The following is a 16,281-nucleotide window of genomic DNA, read 5'->3' as shown; positions in this document are numbered from 1 at the left end:
CAGCGACATCACAGCAGGATCCTGATCGCTGCTGCGTGTCAAACGAAACGATATCGCTAGCGAGGACGCTGCAACGTCACGGATTGCTAGCGATATCGTTATAATGTCGTTTCGTGTGAAGGTACCTTAACTCATTATGAGACTAGTGCTATGTTACGCCACACAGGCATTCATATCTTACTCTGTGCACTTTATGCATTTAGTGTACCTTTTCTCTTGCTACTGGGTGCAAATAATTATATATATGATGCTGCTGACTCCGGTTTTTGTGTCATCACCATTATCCATCACTTTTTACTGTGTGTTTATATAGTGTTCTGCATTTCTTGCATTGTTTAATAAAGTAATATTTTTTTTCACTATTGATGATATTTTGCTAGTACTTTGGGGCGTCATACTCCGGTTCTCTATAGGCTCAATTTGTTATGGGAGTTGTCCTGCCTTCCTGTTATAAAATTGGCATCTGTGCCCAACTGGGTATTAATAGATGTTTTGATAATATGTCGGTTTATGTTCAAAAAATTTAAACTGTGTTTAAGCTGCTCACCAAAAGCAGGTTTTACTTAGTTTTTGCTGCGTTTTTTATTGCTGCGTTTTTGCCAGGGTACATTTGTCTCTTGTGCATGCCGATAAACTTTAGTTGATAAAAAATTATAATATTCTCCTTCATCAGGTTTGGGCACCAAAAACACAGTAAAATCTGACACCTGTGTTTTTGCAGTGTTTTTTTGCCCCACCCATTGCCTTCAATGGGTGAAAAACGCTAAAAGAAGTGACCTTCTGCATTTTGCAAAAACAGCTCTTTGACAAAACAGTCTGGAAAAAAAAAAATCAAGTTGTGTGCATGAGATTTCTGAAATCTCATAGACTTTGCTGGCAGTGTGAAACGTAGCTGAAAATTTGCAATTAAAAAAAAAAAACGCAGCAAAAAAAAAAAAGAAGAAAATGCTGCAAAAATGCAATGTGTGAACATAGCCTTTGAGCGGCCCTTGCAGGTGAGCTCTTCCTCTACTCCCCTTCAAAAGGCAAAAGGGGACTTTCAGGCAGACATGAGTAGGTGCATGTGCATTAATTACCATTTTTAAAACTGTACACTTGCACAGAATGCAACAAATGAGTATTAACTTTATTTCTATAGTAAACAGGCATCTATACAAAAATAGATTTTTTATTGCAATAAAAACAGTAAATAGGTTAATATTACTATAAAACAGTACAAAATGTCTGACAGGGACATGTTAAATGTTACCAATTTATTGCTCGGTAATGGTTTAGTGGCCTATTTTACCCCCCCAGCGTATAGAACAAGAACCATCAATGAATGTTTGACCCATTGTAACACATACAGGGTTAATGCCGCCTGACATAATTGTCAAAAAATAGACTTTAAATATGAATAGCATACAAAATATAAACACGGTTAAGAGATATGTTAATAAATAAATTCTTGAAAGGAAAATGTATCATACAAAAAAGAAAAAATAAACACAACAAATAAATAAATAAGTTAGAGGCAATAAATAGATGCTGATGTCTCGAAAGGACAAAGAAACAAAGAGTCCACGCGGTCGTGTTCTGTGCACTTTACAAGTAGTGACCGATGAGGTGTAGAACGATATAATGGCGTTGTGAATGATACGGAGGATTAACTCAAAATAAAATAAAAAAAAATAAAAAAAAGCGTTCTGTAGATTTCCCTGAATATCTTATTAAAGAAGCACTCCTCCCATCAACATGTTTATTCTCCTAATATGCAGAAACCCAGTTAATTCTCCTCTTTTCCATTAGGTCCATGACATCACGAGATTAAAAACTGACTAGCTGAATCCTTCTATATATAGAAACAGGAAGACTTTTTTTTCCTGTATGAGTCATCATTAGAACTACAATTCTACATTACTGCAAAGTCTCTGGCAGGGGGGGATGAGTGGAACACCTTGGTCAGGAGTTGAAGAGGGGGTTGATTTAGGATGCCAGAGACTTTGCAATGATGTAGAATTGTAGTTCTAATGATGACTCATCCAGGGAAAAATAGTTTTTTTTTATAAAGTCCCTGGCAACCAAGATCAACCCCCTCTTCAACTCCTGACCAAGGTGCTCCACTCATCCCTCCTGCCAGAGACTTTTCAATGATGTAGAATTGTAGTTCTAATGATGACTCACCCAGGGAAAAGAGGTTTTTTTTATAAAGTCCCTGGCAACCCAGATCTACCCCCTCTTCAACTCCTGACCAAGGTGCTCCACTTATCCCCCCTGCCATAGACTTTGCAGTATTGTTGAATTGTAGTTTTGATGATGACTCATGCAGGAAAAAGAGACTTCCTGTTTCTACATAGAGCTTAGAAGAATTCAGCCAGTCTGTTTTTAATAAATTATGTACAGCATTAAAGGGGTTGTCCCATGAGGACGTTGTCTTCCTATGGCCCCCAATATGGCAATCGTATGGCAGATGCCGTTCTCAATAGAAAATTGCCCAAGTCTTTAATTTATGACATACACAGCCATGTGTGATACCTGTAACACAGCTTGTGAAGGATCATTGCAAAAAAAGTGGGTTTTTTTTCTTTTCTCAAAACACCCAAAAAGTTTTCACGTGAACCAATCTCTGTATGGAATCAGTTATACAGATGTACAAGAAGGGCTCATAGATTTCTACACTTCCCTTGTAAATTGCTTTTCCCTATACTAGGAGTGAGGTCGTCCCCTAAAAGCCTCCAGCGGCAAAAGTCTTTAGTTATTATAGAACATAGAACATCACCTCTCCGAAATCGAAAGGTTACCTTATGTAAACAGTGTACAACATAGATTGATACAACGGTGCTGTATGAATTGCAATGTATCGCTACTTTGTCATGTTTTTGTTCTTTGCTCACAGCTGTTTGTAATACTATTCTTGTTTTATTTTTATTTATTTTTTATTTTGCCTTTAAAGTAAAACATGAGAACAAAAAGCCGCAGAGATCCGAGTGTCAGTTTACTGTGATCAGATGAAAGGATCGTCTCCCAGGTGCGGAGAAGACGGAGAAATTAATTTCTCCATCTTCTCTATTGTTTCTGTGCGTATACATCGGACTGCACTCAGATGACATCTGAATGAAGTTTGATATTTTTACACGCACCCATAGACTCGTATGGCTACGCGGGATCTGATTGGCGGAGCCACTTGCCACATTCTGCTATATTTTTTCAGTGCATATCTGCACTGCCCCATTGGACTGAGTGCAATCCGATAAGTTTTTGCTGCACATAGACTTGATTGGGCAAACATCCAAAATACGGAAGAGACTAGCGCGTGCTGCAATTTTTTCATGCAAAAATAAAAAAAGGTCATCTGATCGACCCAATCAAATAACATAGGTTCAAAAATACTGTGGTGTGAACATGAGCCTCCGACTGTGGTGTGAACATGAGCCTCCGACTGTGGTGTGAACATGAGCCTACGACTGTAGTGTGAAATGATGGGATTAGTGAGTGGTTTGGGGAATTTGATTGCGTTAATCACTTTGACCTGTAGTCTAATAACCTAATACTTGATTTTACCTTCGCATCCATAAAGGTGTGATACAAATGACACCAAGGAGCGTGCGCTATGACACTATCATTTGATACCCTGTTGTGTTTATACACGCCATGATTGCTACATCATACTGGATTTTATTGGGTGCGGTAATTAAACCCTATGTCTTGCTGCAACAGTTTTTTGTCCTTCTTTTAGCATTTAATCATTTATTGAGTATAGAAAGGAAAGCAATGTGCAATATGTGGCTGAGGTTTTTTTTGTTTTTTTTTTCTTGCTCCATTATCGATAACAACATTTATAATTTATAGAATGTTTCCAATTAATTTTACTAAACGGAATCAGAAACTCAAAACAAGTATTCGCATTCACCAAACCCTAAGGGTATGTGCACACGTAGATGGAACCTCTGTGGATTTTTCCGCACCTGTTTTGAGAAACCGCGGATTTTAAGTGTTTTTTTGTGCGGATTCCTATTGAGGAGCAGGTGTAAACTGCTGCGGAATCCGCACAAAGAATGAACATGCTGCGGAATAAGCAACGCAACGTTTCCAAGAGGCTTTTCCCGCAGCATGGGCACTGCGGATTTTGTTTTCCATAGGTTTACATGGTACTGTACAACGCATGGAAAACTGCTGCAAATCCACAGCATCAAATCCGCAACGTGTGCACAGAGCCTTAATTTGTTGGGGAAGTCTCCTGTGGATCCTTCTGTCACTTAGTAGCCATCAGAAGAAGCAGCTCGGATTTAATCTTTGGTTTTGCTAATTTCTGCACAATAAAGTATCATAGAGACATAAACCAAGTGCTGATCGATTATCCTTCCTAATCTGCACGACTTGATATTGATTCTAGAGATTGAGACTGGTGGAAGATAAAGATATTTTGTCTCCTCTGATTATGAGCCCTAAGGAAAAATTCAGAATCCAATACAGATAAAAAGATATCAGAAAGGACTTGTTATATTGGACGAGTACTGTATGTGGTTTTCATGGCTAGCCGTTGTACACGTGATATTCTATGGGGCTGTGCACATGTCCGACTTCCTTGGACCAAGTGAAAAAAAAGACATGTCCAATTTTGATCCGAGTGTTGGATCAAAATCAGTACTGCAAGTCTATGGATCCGTGAAAAACACCGGACCGCACTCTGATGACATCAGAGTGCAGTCCCATTTTCATGTACTGATAGAATAGAGAAGGTGCAGAAACTTTTTTTTTGTCTCCACCTCTGAGAAAAAGTGATGCCACCGTGATCAAACTCTGATCATAGTAATTGGACCATTTTTCTCAGATGGACAGAAAATGTGCACCTACCCAAATCCTAAGGCAATGTTCACATGCAGCATTTTTTGCTTTGTTTTTTCATGTGATTTTTACAATACTAGAAAAAGCTATGACTCTTCTGAAATCTTTTTTTTTTTTTCCTGACTGATTTTGAGGAGTGCAGTTTGTCAATTCTTTCAGCATTTTTGCTGCATTTTTTCACCCATTGATAGCAATTAAAAAAAAATGAAAAAAAAAAAATAAAATTTGCAAAAAATGCAACTGTGCTTTTGGGTCATAAATCTAACTTGATTAGACATGTACTGTAGAGAAAGTACATATGTAATCTGCTGCAAAAAAAAGTAGCAAAAACACTGGGAAAGTGAGAAGAAACGGGAGTTTTGAACGCAGCGTTTTTACTGCCAACAGCAAATTTTTCCTGCAGAAAAAAAATACTGCAAAAACGTTGCGTGTGATCATAGCCTAATAGTAAAAGTGCCTCTCATGTGATGTTGTCGTATCCTCTTTGCGATCAAACACAACTGGTATAAACCATGTACAGAGCTTGTATGCCGCAGTCTACCATAAACTGTGTACAGAGCTGGTATGCCGCGGGCTACCATAAACCGTGTACAGAGCTGGTATGCTGCGGGCTACCATAAACCGTGTACAGAGCTGGTATGCTACGGTCTACCATAAACTGTGTACAGAGCTGGTATGCCGCGGGCTACCATAAACCGTGTACAGAGCTGGTATGCTGCGGGCTACCATAAACCGTGTACAGAGCTGGTATGCCACGGGCTACCATAAACCGTGTACAGAGCTGGTATGCCACGGGCTACCATAAACCGTGTACAGAGCTGGTATGCTGCGGTCTACCATAAACCGTGTACAGAGCTGGTATGCCACGGGCTACCATAAACCGTGTACAGAGCTGGTATGCCGCGGGCTACCATAAACCATGTACAGAGCTGGTATGCCACGGGCTACCATAAACCGTGTACAGAGCTGGTATGCCGCAGTCTACCATAAACCGTGTACAGAGCTGGTATGCAGCGGGCTACCATAAACCGTGTACAGAGCTGGTATGCCGTGGGCTACCATAAACCATGTACAGAGCTGGTATGCCACGGGCTACCATAAACCGTGTACAGAGCTGGTATGCCGCAGTCTACCATAAACCGTGTACGTACAGAGCTGGTATGCAGCGGGCTACCATAAACCGTGTACAGAGCTGGTATGCCACGGGCTACCATAAACCGTGTACAGAGCTGGTATGCCGCGGGCTACCATAAACTGTGTACAGAGCTGGTATGCCGCGGGCTACCATAAACTGTGTACAGAGCTGGTATGCTGTGGGCTACCATAAACGTGTGCAGAGCTGGTATGCCGCAGTCTACCATAAACCGTGTACAGAGCTGGTATGCCGCGGGCTACCATAAACCGTGCACAGAGCTGGTATGCCGCGGGCTATCATAAACCGTGTACAGAGCTGGTATGCTGTGGGCTACCATAAACCGTGTACAGAGCTGGTATGCCACGGGCTACCATAAACCGTGTACAGAGCTGGTATGCCGCGGGCTACCATAAACTGTGTACAGAGCTGGTATGCCGCGGGCTACCATAAACTGTGTACAGAGCTGGTATGCTGTGGGCTACCATAAACGTGTGCAGAGCTGGTATGCCGCAGTCTACCATAAACCGTGTACAGAGCTGGTATGCCGCGGGCTACCATAAACCGTGTACAGAGCTGGTATGCCGCGGGCTACCATAAACCGTGTACAGAGCTGGTATGCTGTGGGCTACCATAAACGTGTACAGAGCTGGTATGCCGCGGGCTACCACAGAGGAGGTTTTATGAACTTACGCCTTTTCTTACTCATCTCCCAACTATCTGCAGCTTTTACAAAGTCCAGTTTGCAAATGTTGTGCCCATTATTTCAAGCAGCCATGTGACGGTTTTATACATGAGTGTCTACGTATATAATATCGTTGGTTGACCGTTGGTGAGGATCACTTGGAGGACTCGCTGGGGCTTCCTTGGTCTCTTACATCATGTACCTCCATGAGTCACTTCTAGACGTCACCCTGTGTTCTGATCGGTTTGTGCTGAAGTTCATTATTTTCAGTAGCGGTAAAAACTACAAAGAAATCTTCCACCTCTGTGAGATGTTTTCATAGCAAAAACCCAATGACATCAAAGCCGGAGCCGGTTGTTAGCCAAGTCTCTAGATTTTCGACAACAGAGGTGAAACTTGTAGGACCACTTTGTGCTGAATGCCTTGTACCACGACGGCTCCTCACGTCCAACTTCCCGACCTCTTCTGCCTTTGCTCTTCTCGGTCTGTTACCGGGAGCCGTGCATTATTTCCGCTGCGCGCTCGTCTTGCAGAGAACATCAGCTTACGCAGGTGCAATTAGCCGCGGACAGGTTTTCTACCACTTGCCACTCATGGTTGGCATCCAGGAAGACTGCAGGTTGATAAGCGCCCGGTCTGCAGCATGGCTGGTTACTCACCCGTTTGTGTGAGCTGTGGGTGATGACCTTGTTCTTCAGCAGGGTCGTCAGCGTGAGGTCGTAATTATTAGATTTTTGGCAGGACCCCATGCAGTAAAAAAATGTAATGTCTTCGCCAGAGTCATATCCAAGCCCGAGGTCCCGCACCTTCACCCGTATATGATGTCTGCTGCAGTCTCCATTTTTATTACCATTTTCACCTTTTCCAGCCTTCTTGTTCTTTTTTTTGCCTGTAGGAGAGCGTTCAGCGCGAAATAGGATGTTGTCCGGTAATTCGTCATCACTTTGGCTCGTTAAGGTTATGTTTTCTGCAACATAATAGTCACATGTTAGTGTCATAAGATTCCTACATCAATTATCAAAGAGAAACTTCTGAATAAACTGATCAATTCTAGTCCCAATTAGTGATGAGGGAGCGTGCTGGGATAAGGTGTTATCTGAGCATGCTCGGGTGCTAACTGAGTGTCTTCGGCGTGCTCGAATAATACGTTTGAGTCCCCGAGCCTGTAGGTCTCGCGGCTGTTCGACAGCTGCAACACATGCAGGGATTACCTGACAAACAGATAATTCCTGCATGTGTTGCAACTGTCGAACAGCCACAAGACATGCGGCCGCGAGAACTCGAACATATTTTTTGAGCACGCCGAAGACACTCAGTTAGCACCTGAGCATGCTCAGATAACACTTTATCCCAGCACGCTCGCTCATCACTAGTCCCAATCCTTCTGAATTTGATACTGAACTTGCCAATTGGACACAGTCCTTCCCTATTCTGCATCCACTGCACGGCAATGGCTGTGAGGTCTATTGTATCTCTCCCCCGTAACACATACAGTACACCCACACACTTAAATTTATTTTATTGGGATTTTGTGTAATACACCAACACAAAGTAACAAGCGTTTGTGAAGTGTAAATGTAATGATACCTGGTTTTCTAATTATTTAAAAAATGTAAATTTGAAATTTGTGACATGTATTCTGTAGTCTGATACTCCTATATAAAATGGTGAGTTACCAATTGACTCCAGAAGTCATATAATTAGCAAATTGAGTCCACCTGTGTGTAATTTCTTCTCAGTATAAATACAGATGTCCTGTGAAGGCCTCAGAGGTCTGAGAAAATTAGGGATAAAACATCATCATGAAAACCAAGGAACACACCAGACAGGTCAGGGATAAAGTTGTGGAGAAGAGTGAAGCAGGGTTAGGTTATAAAAAAATAGCCCAAGCTCTAAAGATCTCGTGGAGCACTGTTCAATCCATCATCCTAGGCACAACGGCCACCTACCAAGACATGGCCGTCCACCTCAACTGAGAGCCCAAGCAAGGAGAGCACTAATTAGAGAAGCAAACAAGAGCCCCATGGTCACTCTGGAGGAGCTGCAGAGATCCACAGCTCAGGAGGAAGAATCTGTCCACAGGACAACTGAGTCATAAACTCTACAAATCTGGCGTCTTTGGAAGAGGGTCAAAAAGAAAGCCATTGTTTAACAACAAACCATAAGAAGTCCCGTTTGCAGTATGCAAAAAGCCATGTAGGTGGCACAGCTAGCGTGTGGGACAAGGTGCTCAGGTCAGGTGAGATCAAAGTAGAACATTTCAGGATGAACGCAAAATGCTGGGTGTGGTGAAAGCTAAGATTGCACATCACCCCGAAAACACCATCCCCAGTGTCAAAGATGGTGGTGGCAAGCATCATGCTGTGGAGATGCTTTTCTGCAGCAGGGGCAGGGAAACTGGTCGGAGGTGATAGGAAGATGGATGGAGCTAAATGCAGGGCAATCCTGGATGTAGGGATGTAGGACAATGACCGTAATCATACTGCCAGAGCTACAATGGAGGGTTGAGATCAGAGCATAGTCATGTGTGAACGGCCCGGTCACAGTCCAGCCTGAAATCCCATTGAGAATCAGTGGCAACACTTGGAAATTGCTGTTCACAGATGCCTCCATCCAATCTCACTGAGCGAAAGTCAGTGTGCAAAGAAGAAGGGGCAAAAATGTCACCTCTCTATGTGCAAAGCTGGTCGATAGAGACCCCAAAGAACTTGCAGCAATAATCGCAGCAAAAGGTGGTCCTACAAAGTATTGACTCAAGGGGGCTAAATACAAATGCACCTCACAATTTTCAAATGTATATTTTTTAAATATTTAGAAAACCTTGTATCACTTCCTTTACAGTTAACAAATACTTGCTACTTTATGTCGGTATATCACAAAAATCCCAATAAAATGCAGCGTGAAAAAATATGGAAAAGTTCACGGCACAAGAATCTTTTTTCAAGGCGCTGTCAAGCGTCCACAGATGAGCCTGAAATTTCAGCTACTGATGGTAGCAATAAAATATCATTGCCCAGGGCAAACTAACTTAGGAACTTAGGATAAATAGACACTGAGGCTGATTTATTCAAGGTTTTTAATAGTGATGAGTGAGACCTGCAATACATAGTATTTGAGCACTCCAAAGCCATTCGGGTAGGACCCGAGCATGCTCAGATAACACCTTATGCCAGCACGTTCGCTCATCACTACAACTGACAGTTAATATTTCTGTGATTGATGACTATTTCTATATTGTTTTGTTACTTTATTGCAGTTCTCAATATCTTATTTGCACAATTCTCTACACGCAAAAAAAAATATATAGAGTATCAAATGTCTCTACTCACCAAACACCGGTCTTCCTGGTGATTTTATGGTTTGTTCTACATTCTCCTCAACTAAAAAGTCCACGCTCTTGGGGTCATCTGTTCCCAAACTGTCAGACTCCTTTTCTGCAATGGACTTCCCCTCCATAACTGGAGTTGGAGAGCCGGTGGTTATCATCGCTGACAGAAGCAGCAGTGATACTGCAAGACTCCAGAGTGTTACCTGGCGAAAAAAAAGACCGTAAGTAACGCAGGGTCATATTCCAGAAAGGAAGCGTTCCCTAAGCTTTCCTTTTCCCAGTACTACATTTTTAAAAGCACTTTATAGAGTCAAAGTCTTGTTTCTCATCTCCAGATTTTCTACATGAACTATTGAACATGTTTGTAAATCATTCGGTTTTATGAAAATACAGATGGACAATATGTTAAAAATGTTTCCATTTTCTTGATTTCTTTATTGTGTTTTGAGTTGTTTGTTTTTCATCGTGGTTGTTACATTATTTGTTAACTCTTTCCTCAGTAGATAAAACATCTGTGGGAGGCTATGACGCAGGCTCAAGAGCTGAGGCTGCAACATACTTATCTGGTGCCGGCTGTGTTATACAGCTGACACCTTCCTGTAATTGCAAGATCTATCTATTTATGTAATGAATATATATATTTATTTTTTTATTTAGCCCCAGTAATTATGTAACCGAAGCTTCTTTGTTCTCACAACTCGCACTCACCTTACAGCTCCAGGGCGGGGTTGTCACAGACTGGGATCCTCTTCCCATGAACAGCTCGGGCCTGTCTGCAAACAGGAAAGTATTGATCTCATTAGAATTGCAGTTTCCTAGTTTTACGATCCTTTATAATATCAATCGTACGTGACACTCAATGCAAACCAAGCTGCAAAATTCTAAACGAGTAGCCAAAATCTCCAATCCCAGCTTCGCTTTTACAGTTATTTTCTTGTTGAACCAAAATAGTTTTTTCTTGTTAACTCTCGGTTTTTATTTCTTTCTGAGCAGAGAAGTCATACATTTATTATGGTCTTACAGTCCTATGTCGCTCCACAAATCATTTATGGTTCCGGATTCTAAGAAAAACTAATTTAAACAATTTTAATTTAAAAATTGTTCTTTAAGTCGCACAAACAAGAGAGTGAAACTCGAGATACACTCGGAGCTGCTACAATGTGACATCGCCCTGGTCTGATTTAACTTCCCAACTGTTAGGTGAAAATACGCCAAATTTATTGAAATGTATGTACCTTTAATTAAATTTGTCCCAACAGCCTTCTTTCTGTAAATTGCTAGTTCCATTCAATGTGGCCTGTAAGGGTTTATCCCACAATAATGTAAAAGAAAAAGTTCATCAGCTCACCACTTTAGGGTAAAAATGATAGCTTGTTGGGTGCGGTGCACGGACAATGGTGAGGGCCAGTTCTCAAGTAATCAAGTAAGGTAGAGTCGATGGCTCCAGCATCCGCAAGTGAAAAAGTTAAAATAACATATTTATTTGATCAACTCTAAAATTCCCTTCAAAATTAAAAGAAACACTTTTCCTACTCGTTACAGGACCATAACGATTATGATTAAAGGACCTGTATGCTCCTGAAACGAGTAGGAAAAGTGTTTATTTTAATTATTTTTTTTCAATTCTAGAGTGATTAAATAAATCATCCCGCAACGTATCCTGTGAATAAGTAATAAGTGTCTGATCGCTGTATGTCCCACTGCTGGGCTCCCAACTGGTTACAACAACGTGGATCCCGTGTTCCCATTTTAAGTGGTTAAGTGGAGCAGTTGTTAAGAAATTGTGATTTTGGAACAACTTTCTGTAAAAGGAATCTGACAGCTCCCCGAGTTCCCATAAACCTTCTCCATGTACAGTACTGACCAAAGTTTGGACACACCTTCTCATTTAAAGATTTTTCTGTATTTTCATGACTATAAAAATTGTAAATTCACACTGAAGGCATCAAAACTATGAATCAACACATGTGGAATTATATACTTAACAAAAAAGTGTGAAACAAATGAAATTATGTCTTATATTCTAGGTTCTTCAAAGTAGCCACCTTTTGCTGTGATGACTGCTTTGCACACTCTTGGCATTCTCTTGATGAGCTTCAAGAGGTAGTCACCGGGAATGGTCTTCCAACAATCTTGAAGGATTTCCCAGAGATGCTTAGCACTTGTTGGCCCTTTTGCCTTCACTCTGCGGTCCAGCTCAACCCAAACCATCTCGATTGGGTTCAGGTCTGGTGACTATGGAGGCCAGGTCATCTGGCATAGCACCGCATCACTCTCCTTCTTGGTCAAATAGCCCTTACACAGCCTGGAGGTGTGTTTGGGGTCATAGTCCTGTTGAAAAATAAATGATGGTCCAACCAAACACAAACTGGATGGAATAGCATGCCGCTGCAAGAAGCTGTGGTAGCCATGCTGGTTCAGTATCTTTTCAATTTTGATTAAATCCTCAATAGTGTCACCAGTAAAGCACCCCACACCATCACACCTCCTCCTCCATGCTTCACGGTGGGAACCAGGCATGTAGAGTCCATCCGTTCACCTTTTCTGCATCGCACAAAGACACGGTGGTTGGAACCAAAGATCTCAAATTTGGACTCATCAGACCAAAGCACAGATTTCCACTGGTCTAATGTCCAATCCTTGTGTTCTTTAGCCCAAACAAGTCTCTTCTGCTTGTTGCCTGTCCTTAGCAGTGGTTTCCTAGGAGCTATTTTACCATGAAGGCCTGCTGCACAAAGTCTCCTCTTAACAGTTGTTGTAGAGATGTGTCTGCTGCTAGAACTCTGTGTGGCATTGACCTGGTCTCTAATCTGAGCTGCTGTTAACCTGCAATTTCTGAGGCTGGTGACTTGGATAAACTTATCCTCAGAAGCAGAGGTGACTCTTGGTCTTCCTTTCCTGGGGCGGTCCTCATGTGAGCCAGTTTCTTTGTAGCGCTTGATGGTTTTTGCCACTGCACTTGGGGACACTTTCAAAGCTTTCCCAATTTTTCGGACTGACTGACCTACATTTCTTAAAGTAATGATGGCCACTCGTTTTTCTTTACTTAGCTGCTTTTTTTTGCCATAATACAAATTCTAACAGTCTATTCAGTAGGATTATCAGCTGTGTATCTACCAGACTTCTGCACAACACAACTGATGGTCCCAACCCCATTTATAAGGCAAGAAATCCCACTTATTAAACCTGACAGGGCACACCTGTGAAGTGAAAACCATTCCCGGTGACTACCTCTTGCAGCTCATCAAGAGAATGCCAAGAGTGTGCAAAGCAGTCATCAAAGCAAAAGGCGGCTACTTTGAAGAACCTAGAATATAAGACATAATTTCAGTTGTTTCACACTTTTTTGTTAAGTATATAATTACACATGTGTTAATTCATAGCTTTGATGCCTTCAGTGTGAATGTACAATTTTCATAGTCATGAAAATACAGAAAAATCTTTAAATGAGAAGGTGTGTCCAAACTTTTGGTCTGTACTGTATGTATAGCAACCTTTCCCTTTATTCTAGCATGGCCCTAGACTAATCCTCCCTGTAATGATGTAAGCCCTTCCCTGTGGGCGCAAGCGATGTGATTTGCAAGAACGACATCACTACCGGCTCTTTTCTAATCTCTCAGCTGGTCAAAATCCATGTCATCGCTGCCCTCCTGGGTATGCACAGAGCTCCGATGAAGCTGAGGACATACACCTCACTTCATTACACATTGTCAGGGAGGAAGAAAATTGCTCGAGCAACATTTGCAAAGAGCCAGAATTCAACATGTTAGAAATGCAGGAACAGTTGCAATTCTGCACATACACGGTAGCAGGTTAGGGAGCTGTTAGTTTCCCCTTAACCTTTTCCTGCTCCATTACGTATTTGTCCAGCCCCAGCCTCTAAACAACAGAAATCGTTATTAAAAAATAAAATGTAAAAAAAAGTTAAAAAAAAAAAAAATTTAATTACCGGTAAATCACCCCACTTTCCACCATCCATAATTAAGTATTTTCACTATATTCGAGTCTGTAATAGTATCAGCCATCAAATGTAAAATTATTTGCTGTTTTTCGGTCGCTAAACCTTTCCCAAAAGTGCAATAAAAAGTGATCAAAACATTTGCCGTGAAATGGTTCCAATAAACACTACAGTTCAACGCGAAAAAAAAAACCAAGCCCTCACGCAGGTTCATGGAAAGATAAAGAAAAAAGTTAAGAAGGTGATGACACAAACCCAATTTTTTTTGTTTTAAATCCAGTTCAGAATCTTTTTAAGCCGCTAAAAAATTTTTTTTTTTTAAAGTACAAGTTTGGTATTAATGTAATCGTACTGGCCTGGAGAACCATGTTACTAAAGTCTTTTTACTACACAATGGGCAAGAGATTGACAATTCGAGAGAGATCATGGACATTAGTCGCATAAGTTTCACTGGTAAATGTGATCACAGGATTGGGCAAACACCTTCACAAGCACATGTTGGGGTAATGTAAAAAGTAATATAAATATTCTCTGCAATGAAAAAACCCAAATATATATATATGTAATGAAGGTTGCGATAAACTGTACTCCGGAGGCAGTATACAAATGAGTTTCCCTAGAATCCAGGAGACGTAAGTGTAACAATGTCCATTGTCCTACATTTTGGACATATGTCCATGGTGCAGCGATAATGGACATTGTTACACTTACAACGTCTCCTGGATTCTAAGGAAACTCATTTGCTTATATAAGAGGAAGAAACAACAAATTCAACGCAATTACTCAGAACAAGTGGGATTGCAAATATTATCTTATTAAAGTAGCTGAGTTATGAAATAATAGAATGTAATCGAAACCTTGTTTTACAGTTCTCAGAATTCAGCCTCCGGGGTAAACTAAAGAATGAAAGTCTGTTGTAATTGTGTTTGTACAAAATAGCTACACGGCATGCACATAATTATCAAGACCTTCTTTCTTTAAACTTCAAAGACATGAAAAATGGTGCCAAAAAAAGAATTAAAAAGTGTATATCAGAAAGTGATTTATCTATTTTAATAACTGAACAGCCTTTATTCCTAACATGAGTACTAGCACTTGTACAGACAACCATATCTTGGTCACTGTGCTGCACGTGTGCTCAACAGACAGCACTCTGATCCAATAATAGCCAGTGTGCCTGTGTACACCTATTCTTTAAATGGACCTGCGCAGGGAACCAGGGGTTGGGTTCACATTACGTTGTTGCCACACATCAGTGGCTCCATTGGGGCTTCCGTCTGAAGCCCTGAAAAAAAGGGATTCAGACTTATCAGCCCCAGTTTACCAACTCCGGTGCTCCGGCTCATTTCTTTGGTTTTGCTGTACTTTCTTGTATTTTGTACAAACAGGGGCTCCCCCTTTTTGAGCTAGGTATTTCATCTATATAGCTTCCCATGGACAGGTATGCTATACAGTCAGGCCTCTGTCCTGTTCTTCCCCCATCTATATTGAGGTCAGCTGACACAAGGTGAGGTTTTAATACTAGAAGGAAGGACCAACCCAACTGGGAGCACCTTGGCTTTTACGCCTTTTTTTAGTGCATTCAAACAGGCAACACTCGCTTTTAAATCTGCTCTCACCTCTGCTAAACAGGCCGACTTCACAACCCTCATATCTTCTCTATCCTACAACCCCAAACAGTTATTCAAAACCTTTAACTCCCTCCTCCGCCCCCCACTGCCCCCTCCAACCTCCCTCATCTCTGCTGAGGACTTTGCCACACACTTTAAAAATAAGATCGACCAGACAAGGCAAGACTTCATTGTTCAACCACCACAACCCCTTTGTATACCAGACCAATGCCCAAACCCCATAACCTCCCTCTCCAAGATCACTGAAGGGGGGCCTAATTGTCTCCTCTCCAAATCACACCTCACCACCTGTGCGCTTGACCCCATCCCATCCCACCTCCTCCCCAACCTCACCACCACACTTATCCCATCCGTAACCCACCTCTTAAACCTATCAATAACTTCAGGAACCTTCCCTTCTGCTTTCAAACATGCCACAATCACGCCTATCCTTAAAAAGCCAACCCTCGACCCAACAGCTATGTCCAGCTATCGCCCAATATCGCTGCTTCCATTCACTTCCAAACTCCTGGAGCAGCACGTCCACGCTGAACTTTCCTCGCACCTCTCATATAACTTGCTCTTTGACAATCTACAATCTGGTTTCTGTCCCCATCACTCAACTGAGACAGCTCTGACCAAAATCACTAATGACCTACTTACAGCCAAAGCTGTAATACTCTACTCTGTACTCCTCCTTCTAGACCTGTCCTCTGCTTTTGACACAGTTGACCACTGCCTCCT

General features: G+C 41.6%; 1 protein-coding gene across 1 annotated transcript in view; it reads right to left on the bottom strand.

Annotated features, from left to right (window-relative positions):
- Window positions 1-1,105: 1,105 nt before the first annotated feature.
- The window catches only part of ARTN (artemin), a 52,793-nt gene continuing 37,617 nt past the window's right edge, over window positions 1,106-16,281 (bottom strand). Inside the window, exons 3-6 of the mRNA XM_077277846.1 lie at window positions 10,678-10,742; window positions 9,971-10,172; window positions 3,438-7,608; window positions 1,106-3,387 (exon numbers count right to left, since the gene is read on the bottom strand). Of these exons, the coding sequence (XP_077133961.1) occupies window positions 7,181-7,608; window positions 9,971-10,172; window positions 10,678-10,742 (695 nt within the window). The 3' untranslated portion in view covers window positions 1,106-3,387; window positions 3,438-7,180. The remainder of the gene's footprint in view (window positions 3,388-3,437; window positions 7,609-9,970; window positions 10,173-10,677; window positions 10,743-16,281) is intronic.

The sequence above is a fragment of the Ranitomeya variabilis genome, chromosome 8, assembly GCF_051348905.1.
Source record: "Ranitomeya variabilis isolate aRanVar5 chromosome 8, aRanVar5.hap1, whole genome shotgun sequence".
Taxonomy (NCBI): Eukaryota; Metazoa; Chordata; class Amphibia; order Anura; family Dendrobatidae; genus Ranitomeya; species Ranitomeya variabilis.
The sequence above is the reverse complement of the archived record's forward strand: the minus strand, read 5'-3'. Positions and strand labels throughout refer to the sequence as shown.